The sequence below is a fragment of the Chiroxiphia lanceolata genome, chromosome 3, assembly GCF_009829145.1.
Source record: "Chiroxiphia lanceolata isolate bChiLan1 chromosome 3, bChiLan1.pri, whole genome shotgun sequence".
NCBI classification, from domain to species: domain Eukaryota; kingdom Metazoa; phylum Chordata; class Aves; order Passeriformes; family Pipridae; genus Chiroxiphia; species Chiroxiphia lanceolata.
The window spans coordinates 71,636,198-71,663,738 of record NC_045639.1 but is presented as its reverse complement, the minus strand read 5'-3'; the positions used below and the strand labels follow the sequence as shown (position 1 = coordinate 71,663,738).

The 27,541-nt window shown below is 39.4% G+C and overlaps 2 protein-coding genes across 4 annotated transcripts in view; one reads left to right on the top strand and one right to left on the bottom strand.

Moving 5' to 3' along the window:
• Window positions 1–2,046, top strand: part of CRYBG1 (crystallin beta-gamma domain containing 1) — a 42,987-nt gene extending 40,941 nt beyond the window's left edge. Inside the window, exon 22 of the mRNA XM_032684464.1 lies at window positions 248–2,046. Coding sequence (XP_032540355.1) covers window positions 248–336 — 89 coding nt within the window. The 3' untranslated portion in view covers window positions 337–2,046. The remainder of the gene's footprint in view (window positions 1–247) is intronic.
• A 985-nt stretch (window positions 2,047–3,031) lies between these two features.
• RTN4IP1 (reticulon 4 interacting protein 1) lies at window positions 3,032–27,485 on the bottom strand. 3 transcript variants are annotated; one of them, XM_032682377.1, is made up of 10 exons: window positions 27,213–27,485; window positions 25,407–25,558; window positions 24,582–24,650; window positions 24,219–24,343; window positions 18,889–18,937; window positions 17,234–17,370; window positions 14,928–15,111; window positions 13,475–13,567; window positions 11,549–11,650; window positions 3,057–3,165 (listed from the first exon to the last, which is right to left on the bottom strand). In XM_032682377.1, the coding sequence occupies exons 1-9, from the start codon at window positions 27,457–27,459 to the stop codon at window positions 11,549–11,551; spliced, it is 1,158 nt and encodes a 385-aa protein (XP_032538268.1). In that variant the 5' UTR covers window positions 27,460–27,485; the 3' UTR covers window positions 3,057–3,165. The 3 variants fall into 3 exon arrangements, with proteins under 3 accessions (XP_032538267.1, XP_032538268.1, XP_032538269.1); XM_032682376.1 differs by lacking the exon at window positions 11,549–11,650 and having other exon boundaries at window positions 3,032–3,165; XM_032682378.1 differs by lacking the exon at window positions 3,057–3,165 and having other exon boundaries at window positions 11,601–11,654.
• Window positions 27,486–27,541: the final 56 nt, after the last annotated feature.

Below are 27,541 nucleotides of genomic sequence, written 5' to 3'. Positions count from 1 at the left end.
ACCCAGGCTGAAAAAGCCAAGGAACTGAATTACTGAAGGGGTGGAGAGGATCAGGCAGGCTGATCCTGATTAATTCAAAAATTGTTTCAAAATAAATTCCAAAAGCAGGCAGTGATGAAAACACGTGTATCATTTCAGTGCCTTGAGGTGAAGAGAAACTGTCTACACCAGCTCTTCCTAGATTTTCTCTGAAACACAGAGTATTTGTCTCTAATTCTAAAGACAAATTTGAAATTTCTCTTTACAGGAGGCACACAGTATGATTGTGACCATGTTGTTGTCAACACAGTCAACGAGGAAAAGTTAACACAGTGTTGGGAACCACTAGTTGTATAAACCCAAAGAAGCAAAGATGACGTTTCAACTGGCCACTACTCTGGACACTGGAATTGGCACTGCCATCTCTGAAGGACAGAGGATCAACAATGAGAATTTTGTCTTCTATTCACAATTTTAAAAAGGAAGAGCAACAGAATGTTTTGCCTCCCTATCCAAGATTATTATCCCTACAAAAGCTTGAGTATATCTAATTTTTTTTTTTTAATCAGCACAACTCAGTATTGGCTAGAGAGTGATAGTATGCCTTGGGCTAGAATGGAACAACTAAAGGTGGGAGAGATCCCATGGAGTTACAGTTTTGTCAGTGAGTAGTTAACCCAGAATAGTCAATAAGTGTAACTTTAAATTATTTTTAAAAGATTTTTTTTTTAACTGAGAGAGAGGCTAAAATATTAAAGCTTATTTTATAAAGGACAGGAGTGCAAGTGTGTGTGTGGTCATAGCAATTTGGACCTATGGGCTGTAGTATAGAGAGATATTCACTACGGGAAATTAATATATTTCACTGGAATAAACTTATGTTTACTGAAAGTTGAAAGACTGCTAGCACAGCACATCCAAAGAATTTCTAACATGTGGCTTCAGGTGTATAGTTAGTATGCTAATATAGTAACTCCTAAATTAAGAAAAAATTCTAGTTTTTCTCATGTGTAGACAATGTAAAGGAGCAGACATTTGTTACAAAATAGGTTGGCAAAAGAATGTATTGGAATGTGAAGAATTTTTGCCCATTTTGTAGGCTGCCTAACTTTTTTGAGTTATGGGTATTTTTCTTCTTTGCCAAGTCAAATTTGTACCTTTTAAAATAGTTTCAGTAAGTATAGTCTTCCTGAACTCCAAAATCATACAGACAACTAGAATTCTTAGGGAAAGTATCACTAAAGATGACTGCAACAGCACAGAAGTGCTGTGGTTACTGAGTTTTTCAGCCTGTTGGGCTTACAATGGAGAATGCCAGAGTCCCCACTATTTGGGGAGAGCAATGTCTGTGGTGGATTGCTGGCTTCCTGTTGGACAGAAGTGTCTGACTGCTCTAGGAAGGTGCATAGCCAAGCCTGGATATGTGCCCAGCCACAAGGGCTGTGCCCATTCAGTGTAAGTATTACTGGTTTAGCGAAGAGCTTGTGACAGGTAGGATGTCCTGATGACTGCAGGAGGTCCTTCTGTTGCCCTGCTTTGAACCTGGTTATGTTAGTTTTCCTTAATAACATTGACAAAAAGGTAAAATACAAACTAAGTCTTATACTATGCTGCTGTGTTTTGTTCTGGCTTAGACCAGTGTTATTACAAGCTGCTCCTAGGAGCATCCAGGCCTTTGTCTTGCATAGTAAGTCTATTTAACATTTTTGTTACTATCGTATTGCCCCAAAGGATACTGGTGCTTTTACCATTACCACCCTAGAGGAAGTGCCTTACTAATTTTCCTCCTTTTGTAAAGAAGCACTGAAGTTTTGTTGCTCTGAAATGTGCTGCTTATAGTTCTTTGTAGAAAATATGTTGTTAGTGGTTCCAAACAGTGGTACTTTGTTATACTGATGTGCTCTTGCTATATATAATATAGCATTTTACAAATAAATTTAAGTTAGGTAACTTTTTATTGAAATTATTTTTAAAGTAGAAAACTGGCATTTTATGGTTAGTTTTGTTCCATCTTGTGCCTGTTTCTGTCCATAATTCCTCTGTGACAGCTAGCTAATGAGGAGGGAATACATGGTGTGGAATAGCTGCAGGTTCTTGAGGAATGGACAATTCTTCTATACCAGCATGTGTTCAGTGCCATTTGTGCACGGGGCCACAGCCGTGCCACTTCTTTCCTCTGGTGTAAGTGTTGCATGACATGGTGTGTCTGCCACCATAGCTCCACAACAGTTAATGTGCAGCTCTCAGATAAGAGGTTGCCACTTTCCTTCAGTCTACCTGCATAACTGCAGGGGAAGTTACTCCACTGCCCATCACTGGCAAAACAGCAAGTTTATAAACAGACCACCAGACACCCCCCCCCGCCCCAAGCACTTCACTCCCACCAGGAATAACAGGGCATGACAGGAACAGGCTCGCAACTCCTGACAAAATCATGTCTAGCCTACCTGCATAAACACTGCAGTCAGATGAATCTGAGCCAGGAGCTGGGCTATTAGGATAATTATGAGTTACAGATTGATTTTGTTGCATGCTTCTATTTGGATTAGTTATGCCATGAGAGAGTTGCCATATCAAGATTAAACTGTCAGTCTTGAGAGAGTGATGTGACCACTTAGTTCTGAGAATCAACTAGATTGAGGAATAATATATACTAACAGAGGTGAACAGAACTAGGAAAGGCCAAGGAAAACCACATGTTTCACATGGAGAATCAGATAAGTGTGCCTCACCATTTCCAGACTTAGCTAAATCATCTGAAAAATAAAAGCTCCAAGAGCTACAATCCAAAAATGCTGCAGGCTGTTCCTCTTATCCCGGGAGTGAAGGGTGTTCTGCAAAAGTCACAACTACATACTTAAAATAGTTTTCATGTAGAAACGCTCAAGGGACATTAGTATGTCTTGTCTGCTTATTAACAGGCAGTGTATAAACAAATCAGAGGCTTTTCTAAAACAGGACTTTTTTATAAGTTATGCATCCTGTACGAGCTTTTAAAGAAGAAACAGTTGCTACATAGCAATTTACGTTCAAGGACTGACTGCAGGCAGAATAATGATTAGAGATACTTTATTGTCTACTAATTACATTGATCACCGTTTTTCCACGTGCATGTCCTCCTTCCAATTTCAGAAAGGCCTTTGGAACTTCAGAAAAAGAGAAGACTTCATCAATAACTGGTTGAATCTACAGAATAAAGAAAAAGTGTCACTATATTAGGAATAAACTAATGTATCAGCCTTACACTTCAATATTGTATGAAGAAAAGGGGGGAAGTTTGTTTCAAGTATTTAGTGCAGAAATTACCAAATATTGTAGTCACTAGCTTTTAACATTTCTCAGGGCTACCTCTGCATGCAGAAGGTGGCTTTCTCCTGCTCTTTGCCCAAGTTTTGAAACACCTCTACTAGCAGAGTTCAGAGCTCTGAACTCTACCACTAAAGTCACCATGCACAGCTCTTTTAAGTCCTTTCAAAAGCTACCACTGTGGTTTACCTTTTTGTTGTCCACAATGATATACTGACAAAAAGAACATTTTTTTCTCATATTTCTCTATGCTTTTCTTGTTAAACACAAGAATTCTCACAAGGTCAGGTATTTCAAAGATACCTGTAAATCTGGTGGCTATCTGCATCATTACATACCTAAGTACCCTTAAAAGACCACAAATAAAGTACAAAAAAAATCCACAAACATTTGTTGCTGAATCATTTAGCTACACTTGAAAATTCAGCCACTGTGTATTCCAGTAGGCATACAGCATTAAGCCCAGCTTGCATCAACTGCTGTTTTGGTGTTAATTATGTGCAGTGGCCTTCTGGATTGTTTTAGACTCATTTCTAACAACAGTGAAGCTACTTCTTCATTGTCCCCATTATTAACTAAGGAGCCTGAAAACCCTATAAGCATTTTCTTTAGACATCATAAGTGTACTGACAGAGGTACAGAAAAAATCCCAGCTCTTATGAAAAATACTCATCACTGTTGGTCCAAGGGAAGAGGTTTTTTCCTACTGTCGATTTCTGAGTCAGCCTTCCAAAGGGCAAAATGAGATCTGTGTACCAAAGTACCTCCCCCACCTCCTACCAAAGATCCTGCCTCACCTGAGATTGTTCCTTTACCTGGGATCCCTTACACCAGCCCAATGCATGTTCTTGCACTGATGAACTAATCCTAATTCTCTCATTAGAGGCAAACGTGAACAGCAGATGAGTCTGCAGCTAGCTCTTGCAGTGATGAAGATTTGAAGTACCAAAGACCCAAACACACTATTTACGGTGCTAGAAAAAGATCCTTGTTACTTGTGTCAGAGAAAAAAATATCTTCAGGCATTTTCTGCACAGCTACAAACATGCATGCTATCTTGTTGAATACTCCAGAACTGATAACTTCCCTGTCGTGGCAGGACATGCATCTTGCTAGATGGAAAAGGAATACAACAGCAATAAGGACCCAAACAATTTGCCAGCATTGGAACAGTGCTGTCTTTCAAAAGGTTTGCTTGCTTTTACCACAAGACAAGGGCTGTCCATTCAGATGTGCTGCTTAGGAGGTGAGCCTGCAGCACTACCAAGGGAAGGTTTTCATATACACACATTTTCCAAGCAGAAGCACTGACCACGCAGCAGCACAACATATGCGATCTGGTAGTGGCCTGTGCTCATGGAGGGTCTTTTCTCAGCTCTTAATTTTCTCTTTATTCAGACTGTGCCTTACCTTGACATTCATTCTTGCACTGAAATTATTACTGGTTTTGCTTATAAGAGATCAGTAATCCAAGACATCAGTAATGTAACTATTACACTGCAGTATCTTATCACTACATTTTTCCTTTTTATTTTGTCAAGGCAAGCATAGCTGTAAGCGTGACACTTTACATGGCAGAAAAGCAGGAATGAGTGACACCCCCACCCCCCCGCCCAGACAAATTCTGCTTTAGAATTAGCAGCCAAATCCCTATGAGAGCAACCGTGCAAATAAATATATTCACCAAGTGCCTCAAATTTGCCATGCAGCAGGGTATTTCTTCCCCTTGTTCTGCCAGGACAGTCCCTGTAAACCAACCTCTAGCAAAATGAGAACTAAAACACAGTAGAGGAGCCACAGAGATACCTCAACTGAGGAAGAAATGTGGGGTTTAAAGGAGCATGTTCCAAGACAAACTCATGTCTGCTCAGCATCCAGCACAGAATGGAAATGTTGTCTCTGACAGCAAAGTCAGGGACGTGGACCCGGGGCAGCAAAAACACTGGATTAGACAACGGCTTTGGGTAAACTGAGCATCTGGGTGCAGCTGCAGCTGCTGTGACTATCAGCAGGAGGAACGTGCTACTGGTCAGTAGTGACTGTTTTGAGGAAGACCAGTCCTTGCTTTCATAGCAGAAGCTTGGGGAAAAACAATTCAGGAACCTTGTTGAGCCAAGCACAAGTGCAGCCCTTGTACAGTACTTATTGTTAATGGCAGTTGCATACAAAGCTGTGCTTCAATTAATGAAAAAAAAAAAAAAGGATACAGAAATTTAGCCTGCTGGAGCATGGACACAGATGACCCCAACAAGACAAGAGGCAAGGAGGAGGGGAAGGGTATTTGGGGACAAAAGCAGTGCAGCAGCACAAGCGATGTGAAGTGCAGGGATTTTAGGGAAAGGCAGAAGTTAATTTCAGACACCTGCAGCAACTGAGGAGACACGAACAAGATACTGCATTGTTGTGCTACCTGCAGTCACTTATTGTAGGTTGCAATTTATTAACCCTGGCAGAAAGAGGTATGTTGCATCCTCAGCCTGTTGGGTAAAGTTTATTGCATTTGTAAAGTGGTGACACAGTGATTCAGAGGAACCCTGAATTCGGCCTCACAGTTCAAAACACCGTGTGTATTGCAGCCACCACATGCTCAAAGCCCAGCTGCTACATTGATGTAACCTCTAGCTCCATTTAAATGCTGGCTTTAGGCAGTGCTATAGAGAGACATGAATACTAAATTGATGATTCTGACAATCTAGAGCATTAAACATTTTATCTGGCTGGCTGGTCAGTCCCATTGTTTGAATAACCCTGAAAGGGCTGACCGTGTTGCTGCACAGTGATTCACTCAGCCTTTACCATAATCCACTGACTAAGATAAAATTTCTTCCTGTGAACAGACAAACAAGTAGGGGAGTCTGCTGTTTGTTGAATGTGTGATAATAAATGGAGATTAACTGGATAATAAAAACACTGCCTATTTACAGCCACGCATCAGTTCCTTGCCAGAGGACACCTATTTGTTCAGGGAAAAGGGATTAAACTAAAGTCTGGGAGAGAAAGGATTACACATACCCTCATTGAAATGTTTATCTGAAAACATTTTTGAAAGGTATTTTCTTCCTCTTCATTCTCTCCAACACAGGACATACTATAGAAATGAATCTCAGGTCTCTTGAAATGAACTCATGTGTTTGGAAAAATAAAAAGAGTAATTGCTGATGCTGATTAAGGCTATCCTACATACAGTACAGAGGTGATATCCCAGCCATTCTAGCTCTGAAAGCAGCAGGCAGTGAACAGGCACTGGCAGGAGTTGACTGGTCAGCAGGAATACACTCCCAATAATGGCAAATTCAGGCCCACCCTTGGAGGTCCCAGTTTCTGTGGTAGCAAGGACACAGTCTGAATTTATCAGGAGGGGACAAGTGAGAAAACGTGACAGGAATGAAGATGGCTTTGACCCTCACAGCAGCAGCAAGTCGCTCCAGTGAGTGTGGAGCTGCTTCCTGCCGCTGGAGGGAGAGCAAGAGCCTCAAAAATCTCAGGAGAGAGACAAACTGAGAGCAAACCTAGTTCAAAGCACAAAAGAAAAAAAGTGCCCTCGCTCAAAGGACAGTGACAGTGCATTGGCTCTCCCCCAGCTCTGCAAAGGATGGCCGTGTCAGAGCTGCCGGGCAGCCTTGCTTGAGAAGTGCCTCCCTCCCAACTGCTGCCTCCTGCAGCACACACCCTACCTATGCCTTTGGGAAAGATACTCTTTGGGAAAGATACTTGCACATGCACAGAACAAAAGCTGTCATGTGCTCCGTCAGACATCAGGCTTGCTGTAATGGAAAAGGCCTGCTTGCTGTTCTGAGTTATAAAGGCTGTCTTCCTCCAGAAATTACCACGGTGCCAAATGTGGTGTATGAGCACAAATGCAGAGCTTGATAGTCTCCTTGGGCCTTCAGGGAATCTCCCATCAATGTTAACAAGAATCTTGAACAGAAATTATTAAGAAGAACAGTTCTTTTCCTAGAAAAATTAGTTATCCATTTGTTACTTTATTGTCATCCCATGGAAGAAAAAACGCTGCTTTGGGACACTGTTGTTTCTGTCGTTTCTTCCCTTTAGCTGAGCATCTTCTCTGCTGTACTGCAGTTCCATGCTCACTGGGTCTTAATCCCACCCCTTTCTTCATCCTTTCTTCCCCTTAAAGTCATGCAACAATGTATATATGCTGAGTTTCATATCGCTTGCCGACAGTAGGTTCTAGGATCAACCCTCACTGAAGACAAAGTTCTTCCCATCTGGAACAGGTGGCTCCGGTCACAAGTTGTATGGGTAGCTTTGCAACTGCACAGAACTAGCATAGAATCATGGAATGGTTTGGGTTGGAAAGGACCTTTAAAGGCCATTCAGTCCAACCCCCCCCTCCCATGGGCAGGGATACCTTCCACTAGACCAGGTTGCTCAGAGCCTCATCTTTGAATGTTTCGTAAAAAACTTCTTCCTTGCTATGTTTTTTATTAACTTGTATTTCAGACAATATGCACTTTCATACAAGAGCACACTAAAGGACATCAGATATGTGATATTTCTGTCTGAACTGCCTAACAGAAGTAAAAATGATCCAATGATACACCCATAAGAAAAATGGTGCTGCAGTGGTTAAGACATGGGAATGAAAGGCAAGTGTCCTGCGGTTTACTCCCAGAGCCATCTTACCAACAACTGTATTACCAGTTTTTATTTGTTTGCTTATTAAGCCAAGGTACCTTCTTTCATATCCAGCTTCTAACAGCAGCCCACAGGAACTCATGTGTATCATCTAGAATTTGTAAAATACTAGAAAATCCCAGTTAAGCAGGCTATCAGGGTATGGTTCAGAGTGTGGAAAAGGTTTCAAAAATCTCTAGCTTCTTAATTAGCCCTGGCAGAACAGCTTCTAAACAACACAATGCAGAGTAGTAAGAAACTGGAACAAGTCCAGAATTGCAGTGTGTGCCAGCCTAGCCCAAGCTTAAATCAGTAGAAATGAGGAAGATCCTGGGGGTTTAGTTACCTACTGGACCACACTGAAAAACTGTTAACAAAAGGAAAGAGCAGCTCTCTTTTCTGGAATCCCCTGTCAGTCACATTCATGGAAGTTGTCCTGATATTTTTGCTGGTAATGAAAGCAATCTGGGGCAATGTCACCATATACTTTGAACAAACTTTAGTACAGTTACATATAAATACATATTTGCATATGAAAGCATATAATATATATGGATTATAACAATAGTCCTGCATGATCTGCATCTCCCTGGATCTCAGCAAATTAAACTCACAACAGACAAGAGCTGTCTTGTTGACCCCACACTTCACTGCTGTGCTAGACAATATTCCCTCCTACACTAGGGGACTAGAGCTCAGAACACCAGGACTGACTTTATACAGAATATACAATTACATCAGGTTGAGGGAACATTTGATTAAGTTCCTGGTAGATGATGAAATTTTTCAAGACCTCATCATGGTGTATGCCAATTCACATATTCAAGTCCTATCCCCCCCTGCAAAATTTCCATTGGTGCTCTTCACAGACACTTTAAGATGTACCAGACAGCACCTTCATACAGAACATAAGCTACCATGTCCTGGAGGAACAGGAGCAGACTGTTTTAATAAAAACCACAGTCGTTTTTCTTTGGTGGCTGTGACAAAATGCAGATAGAGGTTCTTTTTGGAAGAGAAAGGGCTGGGGCTGAACAGAGCTTTTGGCAACCTCTCCTTGATCAACATCTCTGGCTTTAGCCAACCAACCTGGCAAGAAAATGCAGTGCAACAAGAAAACACAAAATTTGAAAAAAAAAAAAAGGTGCAAGCTTTGCAATTTAGGATGGAGAAATACAGTCCTCAAAACAAGTGTGAGTGACTAAAAAGAGTGGAGAAGAATGACTGATCTCCAGCTAATTTAGACATTTAAATGCAGAATCCTTCTATTTAGGCATCCTAGAGCCTTTTCTAAGAGAGAGTAAAGCAAGCAGCACCTAAGAGTGAGTCATCTCAGGCACCTTAAGATATTGTAGCACAGCCATAAAGACTGGTGAGAAGGCAGAGAAGGCCACATCTATAGATGCCAGGTTTGGAGAACATTCAAGGACTCAATGTTAAATTCACTGTTTAATATTCATACAGATGAGAGAAATTGCAACAATTGTGCAACAAGGGCCAGGAAAAAAGTTACTTGCAGAACTGTAACAAGATGAATTGGAAGCAAAGTAATACACACAGGTTAGGATACAGAGTCCAGAAGCTGCAATAACGTGCGGTAGCAGGAGGAATGTAAGCCATCTTAAATCATAGACATCCAAACAACTTCAAAATCCACGTAATGGCAAAGTGGATGACCATATCCATTTGTGTTATTTACTTCCGTAACAGCAAGGACCAGCAATAGAAAACAACTTAATTCCACATTTTAACAGGGTATCTCAGAGCAAATCATGACAGGTGGACTAGCCCTCATTAGTAGATCAAGAAATAATAGTAGCAAAAGGTTATGTGATTTGTTCAGCACTGCACAAGCAGACAGTAGCAGGGCCAAAGAACAGTCAGTATCTGTCCTCCAAACCACAACAACAGGTGCTAAGTCCAAAGCATCTAGTGTCTTTAGCAAAATGTATAATCAACACTACTCACAAATTAAATTAATATAGGCATGCAATTGTTTTTCCTATTGGTGCCTGTGTTGGAACATTTATCTAGAAAGCAAACATCACAGAGAATGGTCTGTTAATTTCACGATTGGAGACTCCACTTGCCCTCTAGCCTTCCTTCTGCAAAAACAATTTTCATCCATCAGCCCATCTGATGCAACTATGCCCTGAAGGAAAGAGTATTAAGTCACCAGAAACACTGCACACACACTTGTATTGCATTTAAATAGCACTGAATTAAAATGAAAATGTCACATTTCTGTAGGTCTGCATGTTAACCCACATCCTATCACGGTCCTGCAGGAACATACAACATATTAGTACTCCCCCTTTACTAAGGAGTCTTCTGAGACTGCCTTCCTCCATCAGGCTTTATAAAAGGCCAAGTAAGTGCTCAGTTGTAAGTTAGAGGCTTTCTCCAACTTGAGTAGTTACACAAATTTGGTCTAATTTCACCAAGGACATGTCCTTAGGAGGAAACTGTTAGGCAAGCAGCAAAAACCAAGACTGTCAATGTAAAATGCACAACACTGGCCACAAATATATCAAATTAATTCCTAACAAGCTTTTCAGTGACAATCCTTCAGCAAACAGTGTGCCAGCAGACCTGTGTCCTGAATTAAAGGCTCTGTTGATTTCAGTTGTGTTTAGATGAGAACCTTGTAATTCATGAGGAACATCTGCCATGGAAAGAGATACAGTAACTTCTGACATGCCCCAGCGGAGCCCACATTAAGCCAGTCCTTACTGGGTCATAATTGCTGCAGTTTCAAATCATAACAGGGATTTCCCAGCAATTTATTAAGTAGCCAGTATCTCTAAATTTGTCAAGGAAATAAAACTTGATTTTTTCCATGCCCATTACTGTTGCAGGAGCCTCCCAGCCCCTCAATCTCTTTGCAAGATGTCCAGCTGCAAGGCAGAGAAAACGGCTTGTAAACTGAAAATGATTTTGCAGTTTCCAGAACTGAGCTGATGTGCAGGTAAATTACACAAGGAAAATTATTCTCCTTCTTTGCACTACCAGCTCATCAAATCCTCTCCTTCTTTTCCCAATTAAAAAAGGTTAAAAGAACTCATAGCTGACATTTTGCAAATCTTTATTCCTTGCTGCAAAGATCATCCATGTGAAAACCAAGTCACTTTAAACAAAATTATTCTTCATCCACTGAAGGATTGAGAATCCTTTTGCTTTCACAAAGGATGAACTCATCAGAACTAAAAATCTGTGTTGATGCAGATGGACTATAACAAAAAACACTGTCAAATCAATATGATCTGTAACTGTTTGAGAGGCATGCTCTTCAGTGCTTCACTTACTGTAATATCATCTCTTTAAACCATCAGCCCTTTTTAATTTTCTTCATTTAAATCCTCCCTCATCATTTATTCCTGAAAAAAAGTCTCTCATTTTCAGCTCTCCAATTGCCCTCTTATTCATACTTCATACAATCTCAAAATTAAGACGTCTGTAACAGAAAAGACCGAAATTTCAAAATAACTAAAATCTGCATTATTCAAATCTGTTCACTCAAAACTAACAGGTTCAACTACAGAACTCAATTTGCTGGCTTCCCCAAAGCTTCTCGATACACTTCATTGCTTTGTGGTCTTTTTAATTTTCATTTATTTTCACTTACTTATAGGAAATTGTAGTACAATTCCTCCAGTAATTCTCTCCTGTCTTTTTTCCAAACACCTACTCTTCTGAATGGATGGTCTGTCCATTTAAGAGAACTCTTGTGTCTAGACAATAAAGGTCATAGTCTTATTAATATCTGTCTAAATGGAACATATATGGGTCTTACAAAATACTGATGACAGCACAGATGTTTACAACATTGTACGAAACAGAGTAAAATGCTGCTAGAATAATGACTCTGCAGACAGTCTGACATTAGGACAGAAAATAAAAGACCAAGCAAACATCTCTATCCTCATGATCATCTTACAACCAAAAGTACATCAGGACATTCATATATGTATGACGTACATTTTAAGTGGCATTGCAATTCACCTGTCCAGGTTATTAGAGAACACTGATTAAGCCCTATCTCTATTGCATAAACAGGTGTTTCCCAAGAGGCTTTCATGGGCATATTCTGCATTTGTTTTGCATACAATGTAAAAACAGAACACAAAACAAGTTGTGACTGAGGTGAGAATCCAGACAAGTGGTAAGAACAAAGACAAGGGCATTTCTTTTTCTTAGACACTTAAAATTTAGTAGTGTGACTGAGTGCAATCACAGCATGAGAATCATCTTCTGTGGTTTCTTTCTTGACCATAGGATAATGCCTACAGCACTGGACATAATGCAAAGCAGAGAGCTGCAAAGCTGTAGCCAGGAACATACTTCCCCACAGCTTATTTGTTGCTGCAACCTCTGTTTATGAGTAGATAAGTTTTTAGGAAATAGTGACTTTCCACTGGTTGTTTCAACAGCATACTGTTCATGAGAGAGGAATAGAAGTGGCTGAATTCAGGAAGGTTTTTATTCTTAGCAGCAACAGCACTGAGGTGGCAAATAGAAGCAATCAGGCTTAAAGTACAACAGCAGTTTCTTTACTCTTCTCCAAACTCTGGAACACATTGCATACCGAAAAAAAAGGGATCAACACTCAAAACTTTGAGAGATCTAAGTTTTATTAATTTTGAGCACAAGATGGCTTGGCAGTTCACAGACTGGAATTACCAGCAGTCATGGCAGACTCTGCTTACTCTTCTGCTTTGGTATCACATAGAAAGCTTAACAGCAGTTGTCCATATTGCCTACTCCTGGATAATTTCATGTTGCCAAAATTCCCAAAGAGAACACTGGCAGAATCTACAGCACCACACAATCCAAGAGACAGGAAATCAACTGTTCACTCCCACATACATTTTGTAACAAGCTCATAAACCTGAAAAGACCACAAAAGTAGACCACAACCTATCTGGCACTTTGTGCTTTTCCCTAGGATTCCCTGCAAGCTTATGAATGCTGACAATATTCCGAGTCACTGTGCTGAATTAGCACAAACATCATACTCTGAAGGACTGAAATAATGAAACACAAGATTCTTGTCACCACTCTACCAATGCAGATCATCTATGACTTGCAATAACCAGAATATTCTAGTTCTGTGCACATAATAGGCAGGATGCCCGACCATCCACGCTACACAATTCTGCATATGCAGGTACAGAGTCATATTTATTCTGACCAAATGAACCAAATGAGACCTCTTAAAACTTAATTTTCAATACCAGACAGAGTTCATGCTAAATAATTCCCACTGGCAAAAATAAACATTCACTGGGCATTACTTCCTTATACCTTTGTAAGCTTTGTGTTTTTGAAAACATACGCTCAAGAGGAGAAGGCAGAACAGTCTTCAGGATTATGAACTCCTAAATTTGATGCAAAAGACAGAAGTTACAAACTGCAGCAAGTCGATTCTTAACTAGTTTTCCTCACTGTGAATCTCATAAAATTTTATTCCCCAATAGTGAACCTACATAATTTCTGAGTCCAAGCAGCATCTCTTTCAGCATAAATACCCAAATAACCATTACTGACATACCTTTCCAGAATCAACTAGTTCTGCTATTTCATCCAAACTTGGGCCACTTGGCATGAAAAAAGCCCACCGATAATGGACTCCTTTAAGAAGATGCTGCAAGAAAGATCACAAATATAGTAACAAATCATGAGAGCAAACTGAAATGGGAACTAAAATTAATGACAGAATACCTAGAGAAGTAACTTAAGGAAAAGACATGGAAACATGTTAACGTCGGAAAAAAAGGTCACCTAAGCAGGTGGATGAAATGTACAGACTGGGATGTTTTGTTACCACAACAGGAGCAGGATGAATTTTGTGTCCAATTGCACAAGTCAGCTAGTAAAGAAAAACAACTACCTAGTCTCTACAACTAGAAACAGTATTAAGTGTTACATAAGAAAGAAGTGGTGCTATATGTTTATGCACACTCACAAAGGAGGTGAAATAATCCCAGCAATGTGGCATTTAGAACCTTCCACTTCAGTGTTAGTGATTATATTTTTCCACTATCATATCTGCCAAAATCATCACTGCCCAATGACAGACGGCAGCTCACATGAAAAACATTTTGGGAAGATCTCACAAGCACAAGTCAAGAGCATCTCTTCTGAGTAAGTCACTAATAAAAAAGAGCCATCCTCTGCTAAAGAGAGATGATTTTTAATACACGGCATAGAATCCTCCTCATCACTGAAATATGCACACTGAGAAATATATTACATTATTTCTTCAATGCCTTTTCATTTTGTTTTTGGGCTTTACTGTGAAAGTATTTGTGCAGGACTTAGAATCTCATTAGGTCAAATCATCTCAGGAATACCATAGCAACTGCTTGAAAAGCATTCATCTGGAGAGCAAGTACACAAGTGGAGAGAAGAGAAAGTTCTAAAAAGCCCCACTGATCAGAATGCCCCACTGGCAGAATGTTTTAAGATCCACTTATGAAAACTAGAAAAATCAGTATCACCATCCAGACACATGAACATGAAAGAGATGAAAGACTTCCTAGCCACCCTCAATCACTTTTATTACTCTCTGGTGCTGGAATAGGATGAAGAGAATTAGTCAGGGAACAATGTTTTGAGAGAAAGCCTGACCGGCCCAAAGCAAGCAGCAAAACTGCCCTCATTTCAATGAGGCAGGGATTTGCTCTGTTTACTATGAAACGCTGGCTGTCAGCAGGACTCACTAGGGAGGCCATATGGAAAAGGCCACAGTGGAAAGCACAATAGGGAATCAAAACTTCAAAGCTCCCCAAACTACCCCATACACCCAACAGCACCAGCCCACCACGTTTCTTTTCAGTGCAAGAAAGAAGGAAAGAATAATAGTGCATCTCAAGTATACTTAATGACATATAAGGACAATGCACCAGCTGCCTCTACATGAGCCACATGACTAGCACCCAAGCTACAAAACAAGTCACTAGAGTAATACAAAATATGAAAGTATATAGGATTTTGTCAAATACCTTTAGAGTTTTGGAACCAACAGTGACTCCTGTTTGTAACATGCCGTCAGCCACTCCAAGTTTGTCCATATTGATCAGGAAGGGTGTCACTAAGGTAACATATGTTGCTCCTGACCATTTCTTCAAGAGATCTAATGCCCACTTCTCAGTGGATCCACCAACATTATCCAGGATAAAATCGAATCTGCAGACATAAAGAACAGGTTTAAAGTTATGATATGGAAAAAATAATTTCACCATAATTAAGCTAGTTAATAGCAGAAATTTGCTACACTTCACATTTTTACGTGTCACTGCAATGCAAAAAAAATAATCAGCCTGCAAGATAGTAGACTTCAGCTAAATCCCAGCTTTACTGTACAACGGGATTTAAACTTACATGGTATTGCCCATTCACTGTGCAGCAGACACAGACTATTTAAATAACTTAAATGGCACTTAAACTCCAAAAAGCAGACATAGATGCACAACTACATTCTCTACTTGCTTAAAGCCTTCTAGAGCTCTATCTCCTCAGCCCTCCCACAGAGACCACTGGAACAGTCTTGAGGTCTGGTCCTAGCACTGAACAATATGGTACGTGCATGTAAAAACTAGTCTGGACTCATGCCCTCACTAGAACATCTCTTGTACATCACATGTACTCACGTGAAAGTCAGTTCCAGTGGCTAAAATTACATAAACAAATTATTCTACTAATCCTTATCTCCTCACCCACTTCTCAGCTGTGAGCCAATTCTCAGCTTCACTTCTAAAAGTCTTATTTTTAACCTCCTTATTTGTTTGGGGGCCATTTTACCTCTCCTGGCAGCTCTTTTGTTCACATCTACCTATTTAACATTGAACCTAACAATGCAATGGGTCTAAAACTTTCCCCCATGGAATGGGTATATGCAGCCTCTGGAAACAAGCCAGGTTCAGCGTTTCTTCTCATTATCCCAGCATGTGAGCCTGTAAAGGCTGAATAGAGCAACAGGGAGCTATGCACCTGTTCTGTTAGATGGATAACTCATTTTCATCTGTAAACTTCCAGCAATCTCTATATTTCCATATATATGTATATATGCATACCTCTAATCCAAATAACCTACAAATAAGAGGGAAAATATTTTATGCAAATTAAATAGAAAAGTTCCTATGTCTGGAATGGCAGTTTTCCTGCCTCAGCTTCCAAGGATGTGATTTCATGTTTAGAGATCAGTCAATGTAACAGCTGCCAACAGGAACAGATCATGAAAACTAATGCTCCTGTAAAAAGTAGTTCACTATGGGTTCTAAAGAGTCAGTACAACTGAAAAGGGGAAGGAAGTAGGAACTCTCAGTATAGCTGACTGATCAACCTAGTTGTATCATAAAACTGCACCCTAGGACACTGCTGTTGATATGTCTTAACAAGGGTCACTTGCTAGAATGAGTGTTTAGCATTAAAGTGTTGAATTGCAAAAAGGCAAATTTAGCACTGATTACAAACTGCAAAATCAGTTGCTGCATGTCCTGCCCATACAGTGTCAGAACCCTCACAGTTGCCCTCAGGAACTGCTGACAATCACACAGCAGTTGAAGGGCACATGGCTTCTTAGCAGAGTTATCAGTAAAATTCTTTCAGAGACTGAGCAGCTTCTATTTCCCCTCCCAGAAAGTTAGCTCAATCTACCTAAAAAGAGCAGTGTAAATACCATATTCAAATACAAGTCACAGTAGACTAAGTTTAAACAGATGGAAAGATTACAAAAGCAAAAAATACTTCTGTTCTAGAGAAAATTCCCAAGTTAGTTTAAACATAACTGCTGTGACAAGATAAGTGTAATTGTTTATCAGAGGCAGCTGTACTCAATGTTACAGAAGAGAAATTTACTCCCAATTGAGTTGCACAGTGGCAAGTCAATTCACTGCTTCATGACATAGTTCTCTACAAGATCAATTTTACTATTTACCAACCTCACACAGGATTTTGGAAACCTATTTTAATTTATTCATGCATTGCATATGCTCCAAGATCCTTGGATGGAAGCTGACAAAACTGTTCAAATCACAGTCATTGAAGAGAAGCACGTGGAAATGAGCTTGCCACCACAAGCCCAATTAACTGGCTTAGTCTTACAATGAAATCTGTGCTGGGGATACTCACTTGGCAAACTGCATTCACAAAGGGTTGTGGTGAATTTGCTTTACAAAATAATGCTTTAAAAATGGGAAAATAAAAATAAAAATGAGCGAGTTCTGATAGACTGGAGTCAAGCAATCAAAAGACAGACAGTCTGACCACTAACTCCTTCATCTCAGTATTAAGCAACACAAACACGTACAAGGGTAATGTTTTAAGTTGCTCTTCCAGATTTCCAGATTTGTAATCAATCACATCATCCGCTCCAAGCTTTTTCACCAGTGTGCTGGCATCATGAGAACAAACTGCTGTCACGTGAGCACCCCAGGCCTTCACTAGCTAAAAAAAAGTATAAAAAAAGGAGAAGTCCAAAGATTAAAATTTAGTGAAACATTGAGAACAACTTAAAAAGCCAAAGTCTCATTATATTTATATAACAAATGAGGACCTTTAATAGGGAGTGAGAGACTGTGTTCCAGTACAGAATAATCTCTCACACATCCCACAGACAAAATAATGACTGGAATTTATCAATATTTAAGGTGGTTTTGGGGACAGAGGAGTTGGTATGAAGATAAAAGGGTGGGGTTTTTATGCCACTTAGAGATACCAGGTCTCACAACAAATAAGGCTCCAAATGAAATACTCAGTTTGCCATCTGAATCTGCCAGCTAAATGTACACTAAGAGGTACTGTCCAAGTTGCCAATCTACAAAACTGTCACCAGATCAATCACTGAATATTCTTAAATATGCCCTTTAAGTATTTCATATATCTATCTTACTGTAAATAGGTTAAATACTAGTAACAACAAAAAGAAGTAAGTCATCTCTGATTTACCACAGGGACAATATCAGGTTATCTTATACTCCAAAAGCTATAGCAAAGTAAAGGATTTTTGCTAGTTATTTCTTTCCATTGGCATTTCATTTTTTCATTCACACTAATATTTTTTACCTTTATTCCAGATTAATTAATGTCGTTTAACCAAGATTAATCAGTTACAAATTGTAACTAGTCAGTGGCTGGTCAGCCTTTTGTACTGAAGGTAGTCACCTGCTTTATCATGGATCAGGTAAACAGCATACCACAAAAACTTCTCCTGTAAGCCTCTTTAAAACCACTGTGTTTATGGCCTAGTAGCATGGAACGCAGCGATGCAATCACCCAACTGCTGTATTTTTTTCATGTTCTTGAGAGAAAGATGTTTCAGGATGAGACGACAGTGATTAGAATCAAAATACCCAAATTAACTGAGAGCATGAAAAAAGGATGTTCCACAACTAATGGATCAACAAAAGAGCATGTTGACTCTCCAAAGTTTAGAGCTACTGGAATAGACAGACAAAAGGGCAGCAGGGCAAAGACAGTGAGGGAAAGTTAATCTAAGCCACAGCACTTTAAATACACTGCACATAAAAGCCTGGTGGCCTCCCACATCATTGGACCAGCTATCACAGTTATAGTAGATGATACTCCATCAGTTCTTCTACTCATACACCAAGTTCTGTTTGTATTTATAGAGCAGAGCTGAGTGAAAGGTGATGAGAACAGGCTACATATTTCAAGTTACAACAATCAGAAACTTCCTGCACCCAAATTTTGAAATGCAGTCTTAGATACAATTCCTTTCTTTGAAAGTCCCTGCTTCCGACTTTAAACTAATACAATGTAACAGATGGAAAGCAATAAATCTGAAAATATTTCACTTTTGGAAATATTAATCAGCTTGATCAGACAGATTAATCAGTAGCTTGATATTTCTCTATTCCTTCTCTCAATTCCGTTCTGTTACTTTTTTTTCTCTCCATACTGAATTGTTTGAAGATGCATCCTGGGCATGCTGGTTTATATTACCTGTACAGCAAATGTACCAACTCCTCCTGAAGCTCCTAATATTAATACTCTGTAAGAGAAAATTAAAATGTATTAAACAGTTTTTTTAAAATGCAGTAACTATGTATTCTAATGCTCCTTATACATCTCTGACACCAAACTACTTTAAGCAAAAGACTGTATTTGTCACTAAATGTTATTCAAGAGTGGTTAACTCTTCAGATAGCTGATAATGTGCCTTAACATTGCTGATCATATGTCCCGTGCCAAAAGCATTATCTCAGCATAGCCAAAGAGACTTCCTCACACGTGCTTTCCACTAAATGCAGGCAGTGGAGCTGTCAGGCAGTAACATTTATCACCCAAAACCCCTGTACCTGTCCTCACTTTCCCAAACATCATTGTTTAGTTTGGGACAAAGTCAGTTAAGAATGCTTTCTGTCTCCCAGACTCCGCTGTCCTATCTCCTAAAGAAAAAAAATCTGATTCACCAACATTTTACACAAATTGGTCTCATCTAAGAGAAAAAATAGTTTAATATCACATTATTTAAGGAGACTGTGAACTTCAGAATATACGGAACATAATTTTCCCATACCGCATAATATTTCTCTAAAAGAACAAGCTTCATTTCTATTAAATTATCTGTCTTTCTCTTTAGAAAAAAGGCAGTAGAATTTTTCTAGTTCATCTCAAAAAAAAATGTAAATGCCAGGTTGTGGAAACTGCCACACAAGCAAGAAAATGAAAAATTACCAAATTATTAGCAATTGAGAGTTCATTTTAACTGAATTTATCAGTCTAAATTTAAAAAAAAAATAATGCAAGTCTACTCATGTGAAGATCTTACTGCTAGCAGCCGAATCACTGTTCAAAAATTTCATCCAGATATTTTATTAAGTAACTAAACATTAGAAAATTGATTAGCAGAAAACCTTGCAGCTCAAGTTACAGACACTGCGTGGACTTTGGGCCTATTTGCTAATTCTAGGACAAAAGGAAGATTCAAGATGAAGTCCCGGCATAGGATTGGCAATCAAGTTTCTCACAACTTCTGTTTGCCAGGAAAATTTCAGAATCTTCAGAAGCTGGTTTAAAACATTCCTGTTTTAAATGTCAGTGTGCTGGATGTTGAATGAAATTCCTTTTTACAGTACAAAACTGTACTATACGATTTAGAGTCTCAGTTTACAAAAATTCTTTGAAGTAACCTAAGAGACTTGGCTTTGGTCACAGTATCCATTTTAAAATGCTTCCTCTTTTGTAACTGATCAAATTCTGTTCCCTCCCATTTCACTGATCCAAGCTGCAAAATTCAGATTAAGAATATGAAACCATAATGCCTGAAGCTTTTAAATCTGCCACAATGTACTTATCCACAGAACTAGGCTTCTAACGACAGATGCCTGAAGCAACATGCATATTTTTACTTTATTATACTTGAAAAGGCTCAAGGATGCTACACTCAAGATACTGGGTTAAGCCCATCTTTATCCTTAAAAAGGACAGTCACAATTAAATCTTTTCAAAATAACCTTTATAAGTCACCCTTACAATTTTACTCCTTGCTTAAAAGGCATTTCTTCCACTACACATTTTGGGGAATGTTGTCATCTTAAAATGTACATTTTGCTCAAAAGATTTAGGTAACATTTTCAGTTTGGGGAGCTGCTTGGCTGGGACTTTTTTTTATTTTCCCCTTCAATAAAAGCCCTTAAGATTCTTCAGGTAGAAATACTTTCCAGATTCAGTTTGTTCCTATGTTACGGGGCTATTTTCTACCAAACCTCTAATTATTAAAACACATTGTGACTTCGAGGAAGCTCTTCATTTCAGAGGCAAACTATGCCTGCATAGAAGATCCATGTGCCGCAGCTCAACTAATCAGCATTTTTATAGCACTGACGACAGCAAGACACATTGTTTGGCAAAACAAAAGCAAGGAAATGTTTGAAGGTGCAGGACCTGTTAGGACACCACTGAAGGACCACAGATGTTGGCAAGTGCCAAAGCAGGAATGGTTTTGTTTGCACTGCCACAGGAAAACACAGAAAGGAGAAAAAATATCGTAGAAACTACCTGTTTTCACTGTAAAGGGAAGCTAGTAGTAAACTAATATAGTATGTGTACAAGGGAACAAACTAACAAATCATTTGACCCTACAGAGATCCACGAGAACCAATTCTCTGAAAAGAACAAAATGAACATTCACAGCCCAGGGTTTCCTCCCTTCTGACAGAGACACAACATTCACCAAGTCCCATATGAGGCTCTAGGAGTTCAAATGATCAGGAAGTCAGCAGATCTCTCCAGATAAGCATACCATGAGATGAGAGTTTCACCCTTCGCCCTGGGCCCTGCTTGAAACTATGGTGTGATCAGAAACTAGCATCAGAGAGCCAGGACCTGTTTCAGCTGTGTGTCCCCCTCACCAAAACACACACAGGGTGAGGAGTGGGTGTACAGATCAAGGACTAACATTTTCTCTGGATTATAAACAACTAACAATTTTCAGTGACTCAGGTACATGCAAAATAAAAATACATGTATTGAATAAATACATAAATTTTATATTGGCATAAAATTAACGTATTCATTGAATAAATATATCAATTTTATTTAGATATAAAATAAAATTTCATTTAATTATGCCAACAAAATGTCCCCAAGAGACTTATTCCTGGATCAAGAAGTGTTTATCTTATCAGGAATTTTTAAAACCTACGCTCAGTTTGTACTTCTCAACAGATAAGATGACAAAATAACATACAGACATGGAAAAAATATTTTCTTGGGGTATTATACCATTCAAATTTTCCTTGTAACAATATAAACCAGGAGTGTATGTTTAATAGCTTACAGTTAAACAATCCAGCGTCTCTCCCCAGCATACTCAAAAGTATAAAATATTGCCTCTATATTTATAAAAAGACCTTTACTTAACAGTATATGCAAGCACTTTCAAGAACTTCTCAAACTGTAAGGTTTGTTTTTAATCATGCATTTTGTGAATACAGCAGGTAAGATATTTAACAGTTAGTGTTGAAGAAGCTCTCCGGGTATTCAAAGCAAACTTCAAAACAACAGAGTAATTTTGAACATTTAGTACAGTATGAACATTCACTTTTAGCTCGCACAAGAATATTGACATTAATTACAGTCATAGAGAATAAAAGTTATGGAGAAACGAGTGGAATTATAGTGAAGCAGGAGGCTTCACAAACAGTGTGAGCACATTTCAGGTAACTTGTAAAAAAAAGTTTGTGAAAGCATGTGCAGATGCAGCAGATATTCCTGTCAGATCAAAGTACAGTCAGACACTGGACTGTTAGCAAGTACTTCTGGTTAGCCCACCCTACCACCTTAAAAGAGGCAAAGAAAACAATACACACCAGCAGAAAAATCTCATCTTTTTAAGATGTCTGCAATAAAGTATTAGTGCAGTCACTTTCATCAAGGAATACAGCTGCTCTGTCAAAATAAGACACACTCTTGGGTGTGCATACACCCTTCTACATAGCTATTTATATACACCTGCAGGAGACAAAAAGACCAACATAAAACCACCTACGTAGGTAACTCCTTACCAAACATATTATTTAAAGGAATCAAGAAACATTGTATAAATTCTTGTATTTTTAAATTATTGTCTTGAGAGTTCAGGAATACAATTTTGCACAGCCCCTTCAATGCACTTCATATATTTTCCTATAAGAAATTCTTCAGGGGGAAAAAGTACCATCACATAAGTAATTTGCTGCTAGTTTTACAGTTCAAAATGTCTACGTAGGAATAATATTTTATAATTACAATAATTTTTTTCTGACAGAGTACTTAAATATTTATTTGGAGCATAAAAGTAAATATTAAATGTAAAGACACTTTATAAATGCAGTTTGAATTTTACTTTTAACAATCTGAACACTTACCTGAAGATTGGAAAGAAACTTTAATCAAGGCTAGCCCATCAACATATCTTTAGACTAATTCTATTTACATGTAAAAGTTAAGATAATAAAAAAGTCTAAATACTGAAAAATAAAAAGTAAGGCAATGTTATCTAGAATTTTAGTACTAGCTGGAAGTTAATTTCAATGACGTCTCTTTGAAACTCCTTTAAATTTTGCAATTTAGTTTTCTCAAAACATTGTTTATCTCTAGAACAAACAATTGCTCAGTATTTTCATGATGAAATTTACTGTGACATATCTTCTAAAGATGTGAGTGAAGAATTTCAGTAGATCTAGTGTCTTTTGCAATGTGTTGCACTACAAAGTATCAGCCAAGATAAGAGGAGGTCAGGCATCCGGACTCCTACTGCCCAATAATTACTTTATGACCTAAATTTTTGGTACAGCATAGTAAGTTTAATTATTATTTTTTCAACTCTAGTATTTTTACTTCTGCCCTTATTTCCATTCTGAAGGTCTTGCTATCTATTTACTCAAACATCTAAAGGTCAAAATAACTGCAAAGTTCAATTATCAGAAAAAAAATGGTATTTGCTCAAATCTTTCAATGCATTTTTCCTCATCTCCCACTGTCAGATTAACAGGCTGATAAACAAAGCCAATTTTTCTCTTTGATTGGCTGCTTGTCTTGCATGTTCTCCTCTTCTTGTCTGCATTCCTGACTTCATCAAAGTTCTGGCCTGCAGGTCAAATAAGACTCGGTCACCTACTCATTTTCCTCTAAAATGCTGGAAAACCAGTCTGTTCCAAATGGCCCATGCATGCAGGAAGTAAGTGAACCATATCTCTGTGATTGAGAGGGCTTTTTGTGAGTTGCCAAATAACTGAGAGGATATTACATTTGGCTAACTGTCCCAACAGGACAGGCAAACAGAAAGGCAAAGTCCCTATAAATTTCTAGAGGTAACATCCTTAAATTCTCTATATAGTCTGTACATTAGAAATACATTGGATTACCATAGAATGGCCTAGGTTGGAAGGGACTTCAAAGATCATCTAGTTCCAAAGCAACCCCCTGTTGTGGACAGGGACACCTTTCACTAGACCAGGTTGCCCAGAGCTCCATCCAACCTGGCCTTACACAATTCCAGGAATGGGGCATCCACAACTTCTCTGGGCATTTTCTACCTTTATACAGTCACTACACAGAGGAAGTGAGCAGCAAGTGATTCAGTACAAACTTCAGTTATGGACCTCATCTGAGCCTCCCTTAAAGAAGCCTCTCTCAGCAGCTGGGTAGGTTGAACTAACATCTTCAGGCATCTGTCTTTGTGAATGTCAGGGTGTAACAGCCTTCATCACTGCTGGACATGTCTTAGAAGCAGCTCATCAATATAAAAATGAACAACTTTAGTTTTAGCACCAAAATTATTTACTTACCTTTTCCCACTACAATTACTTTTGTTCAGTCCTCCTACTTGGTTAAGTGCAGACCATGCAGTGAGACCAACATATGGTAAGGCAGCAGCTTCTATGTGACTGAGACACTTTGGCTTAAAAGACACCTGAAACAAAATCATATGTAAGTCACACAGCAGATCCTATGATACACTGAAATATTTAAGCAAGCTTTACTGAATTGCAGATTGTGTACTGCACTTTTTCAACCATCTTCGTAACTAGCTGGAGTACAAATGAATCCAAGCACTAAGAAATGAACAGTTACTTAGACACTCAAGAAGAAAAATGCCAGTCTTTACAACTTTGGGGGGCTGTCTGTTAGCCACAGTTTTTAAAGTTTACCTCGTTTCCACTAGCTACCACAAACTCTGACAGAGTGCCCTGTTTCCATGGAGGAATTGCTGCCCACACCTAAAACGAAACAGAAAACAAATATCAATTTTTTTAACTTTGCACACGATTGTATGTACAGAGAAAAGCTTCCTTCCTTAAAAATATCTTTTTTCCAATTTGCAGAATGTCTTCATTGTTTATCAGAAACCAGTTTTAGCTTAACCATCACAAAACTGATGACTGTGTGACTGTACCATTGCACTATGTATAACACATAATTTTCCAAAACCCCCAAACTACTCCCATACCAGGAAAGCCCAGATTATAGGGGTGGGGGTGGTGCAGAATCAGAATTTGCTATACTAGAACTGCTGAAATATGAAAGCAACCGATGAAGGTGAAAGCAAATAGTGTCAAGTATTTGTGTCGGGACTCATGAAGTGGTTTTTGAGTTAAGCCAAAGTTCCTATCCTAAATTACTCATGAAAAAAACAACTAATCCCTTCCTGTCAGAATTCTATCTTCGGTGAAAAAGGAAGCAACATTTTAAGTGTGCACTTTAAAATAAATAAATTCCACTCTTGCTACCACTGAAATGGGCCAAAAACTAAAAACCAGAAGGGTAATTAACTTGCAGAAGCAAGTCTCTGAAAGACCATATTTTTCAGACAAAAAAATGAAGGGAAGAAAGCATTCTAGGAATTTATTGCCAGATAGGCCTCATTAAGAATGCAACAATATTAAAGAAAATAAAGAGGAAAATGAAAGCTGAACATCTTACAGTATATTTTAACTATACATGTTGGGAAAAAAAAAAGAGATTGGTAGTATCACCTCATCTCCAGGCTTGAAATAAGACACACTCAGTCCACATTCCATAACAACACCAGAGACATCTCGACCAAGTGTTAGTGGAAATTCAGTCTCCTCGGTTTTGAGTTTCAGGGGATCTCGCTTCATATTTAAGGCAGTTGCACCATAACCACCTGCAAAACATGAAATTAACCATGACATACCATACTGAGTTTTCATTTATTAACTGGACAATTCCAATTAGAAAGCATTGTCTGTACAAAATGTGCCTCAATTCTGTTATAACTCAAGCATGCAAAAAAGCAAAAAATACAAAATATTTTGTATTTTTACAGATTTAACAAATAAAGAGCAAATCTCCTTCTGGCTTATTTATCCATGACATGACTATCCATTATAAAAATATTTAGCATGTGATAACACTGTCAGAAATTCTAAGTCCACTTAAAATGCTGGAAATGGCCTATTTTCCAATAGCATCACGTAGCTAGAAATCTGAAAGAACTCCAAGCTTTCCATCTGTCTTTCCAAATAAAGTACTGTAAAAAGCAAACATGAACATCATTGTAAAAAATATTACAGCACATCTCCTAAAATGAGTAACCTGAACTTCTATTCAGTAAGTAACACATAAATGCTTTGAAGTCTCAGAATTACCCATCTAATAACTATGCTCGGCCTAAAAAAAAGTCTGCATTGAGGCACATACACCCAATTCAAGTATGTGGACAAGTCTGCCTAGGTGGCCTATCATGATAGAAAGCATCTTAATACTGAAAAGAAACAAAAACGAAAGCAGGCAGCCTGAAAGCAGGATGAAAACATAGTTTCTTTCAAATACTTTTATAACTGACTCAAAATACTAGCAGTTAAAGTGGGTCATTTAACAGAAATCCTCAGGTAGCAAATGTCCCATAATCAAAGCCCCAACTATATACAAAGATTTTTTTGAATGCATTTATTAGAGACTCAAAACACAGATTACAGCTCTGTCAGCAGGCTTCCTGCAGATATATTTGCATATTCTACTGAATCTGATTTGATATGTAAGATCACTTCTCAACATGAAATATAAGGTATTCTACTACCACAACTTCCTTCTCCTGTTTTGAACCTTGAAATTGCGGGAAAAAATCTGATTAAATGTTTCAAATACGAAAAGCTGGACAGGAAAAGATACAGATTTCCTGGGCGAGATGACAGCAGGTACTCAGATGCCAATTCAGGATGGGCATGGCAATATACAACAGGGGGACAGTAGTAGGTCACACATGTTGACTTGACCAACTTTGACCTTCAGCCTCATTCACCTCAAAGAGATAGGAAAATCCAGCTCCTCTCAGGGGGAACGCTGGATGGGCAAGTCTCCTGGCCAGGGGAGTAGCACCACCCAGACGGTGGGGAGAAGGAAGGAGACTTGGAGAGAAAATCCCACCATGGTTATGCTACTGATAGGATAATGGCTTGTGAGGCGCAAGCCTGCAGGGCACCGCAGCCGGTCACTCGATTAAAAGCTTACCCTGGCAACACACACACACTCTCCTCAGTGGATTTTTGTATCATTCTTCCCGAAGAACTTGAAAAGAACTTTTCGTACCGTTCTTCCCTGAGAACCTGACAAAAGTTAAGTTTCCAAGAGGCGGCGGTGTCCCACGGGGCTCAGGGCAACACGTGCTTTGAGGCAGCCCCTGGACAGTGTCCAGACGGGTGTGTGCCGGGGAAGGACGGTGCTCAGGTACCACTCCGCGGGGCCACGGGAGCCGCAGCCCCAGCACAGTCCCTGCCAGCCAGGCAGCCCGGCCAAGAGCGCCCGGGGGCGGCACTTACTTCTCATGCTGAGGTCGATGGGGTTCAGGCTCGCAGCGTGAACCCTAATGATGACCTCGTTCGGGAAGTGTATGATGGGGAACACCATGTCCCTGGTGAAGCGCAGCACCTCGTTACTGCCGTACCGGTCTATGACCCAGCTGGGCATGGCGCTCCAAGCCCGCGGAGAGGCGCGGAGCCCACGGGCCCGCGGCCGCCTGCCCGCCCAGCGCAGCGCCCGCCAGCCCGCCGCCCCCCGCGACAGCATGGTCGGGGCAGCCAGGATGGGCCGCGGCACCGGCACCGGGACGCGTCTCTTCCCCCTCGCCTGCGCGCTCAGCCCCGGCGGC

Coding starts and splice junctions, on each gene's coding strand:
- RTN4IP1 (XM_032682376.1), bottom strand. CDS start 27,459: ATGCTGTCGCGGGGGGCGGCGGGCTGGCGGGCGCTGCGCTGGGCGGGC. Junction 18,938..24,218: donor AGTAATTGTAGTGGGAAAAG/GTAAGTAAATAA, acceptor TTTCTCTTACAG/AGTATTAATATTAGGAGCTT. Junction 15,112..17,233: donor CAACTTAAAACATTACCCTT/GTACGTGTTTGT, acceptor TTATGTCTGCAG/ATTCGATTTTATCCTGGATA.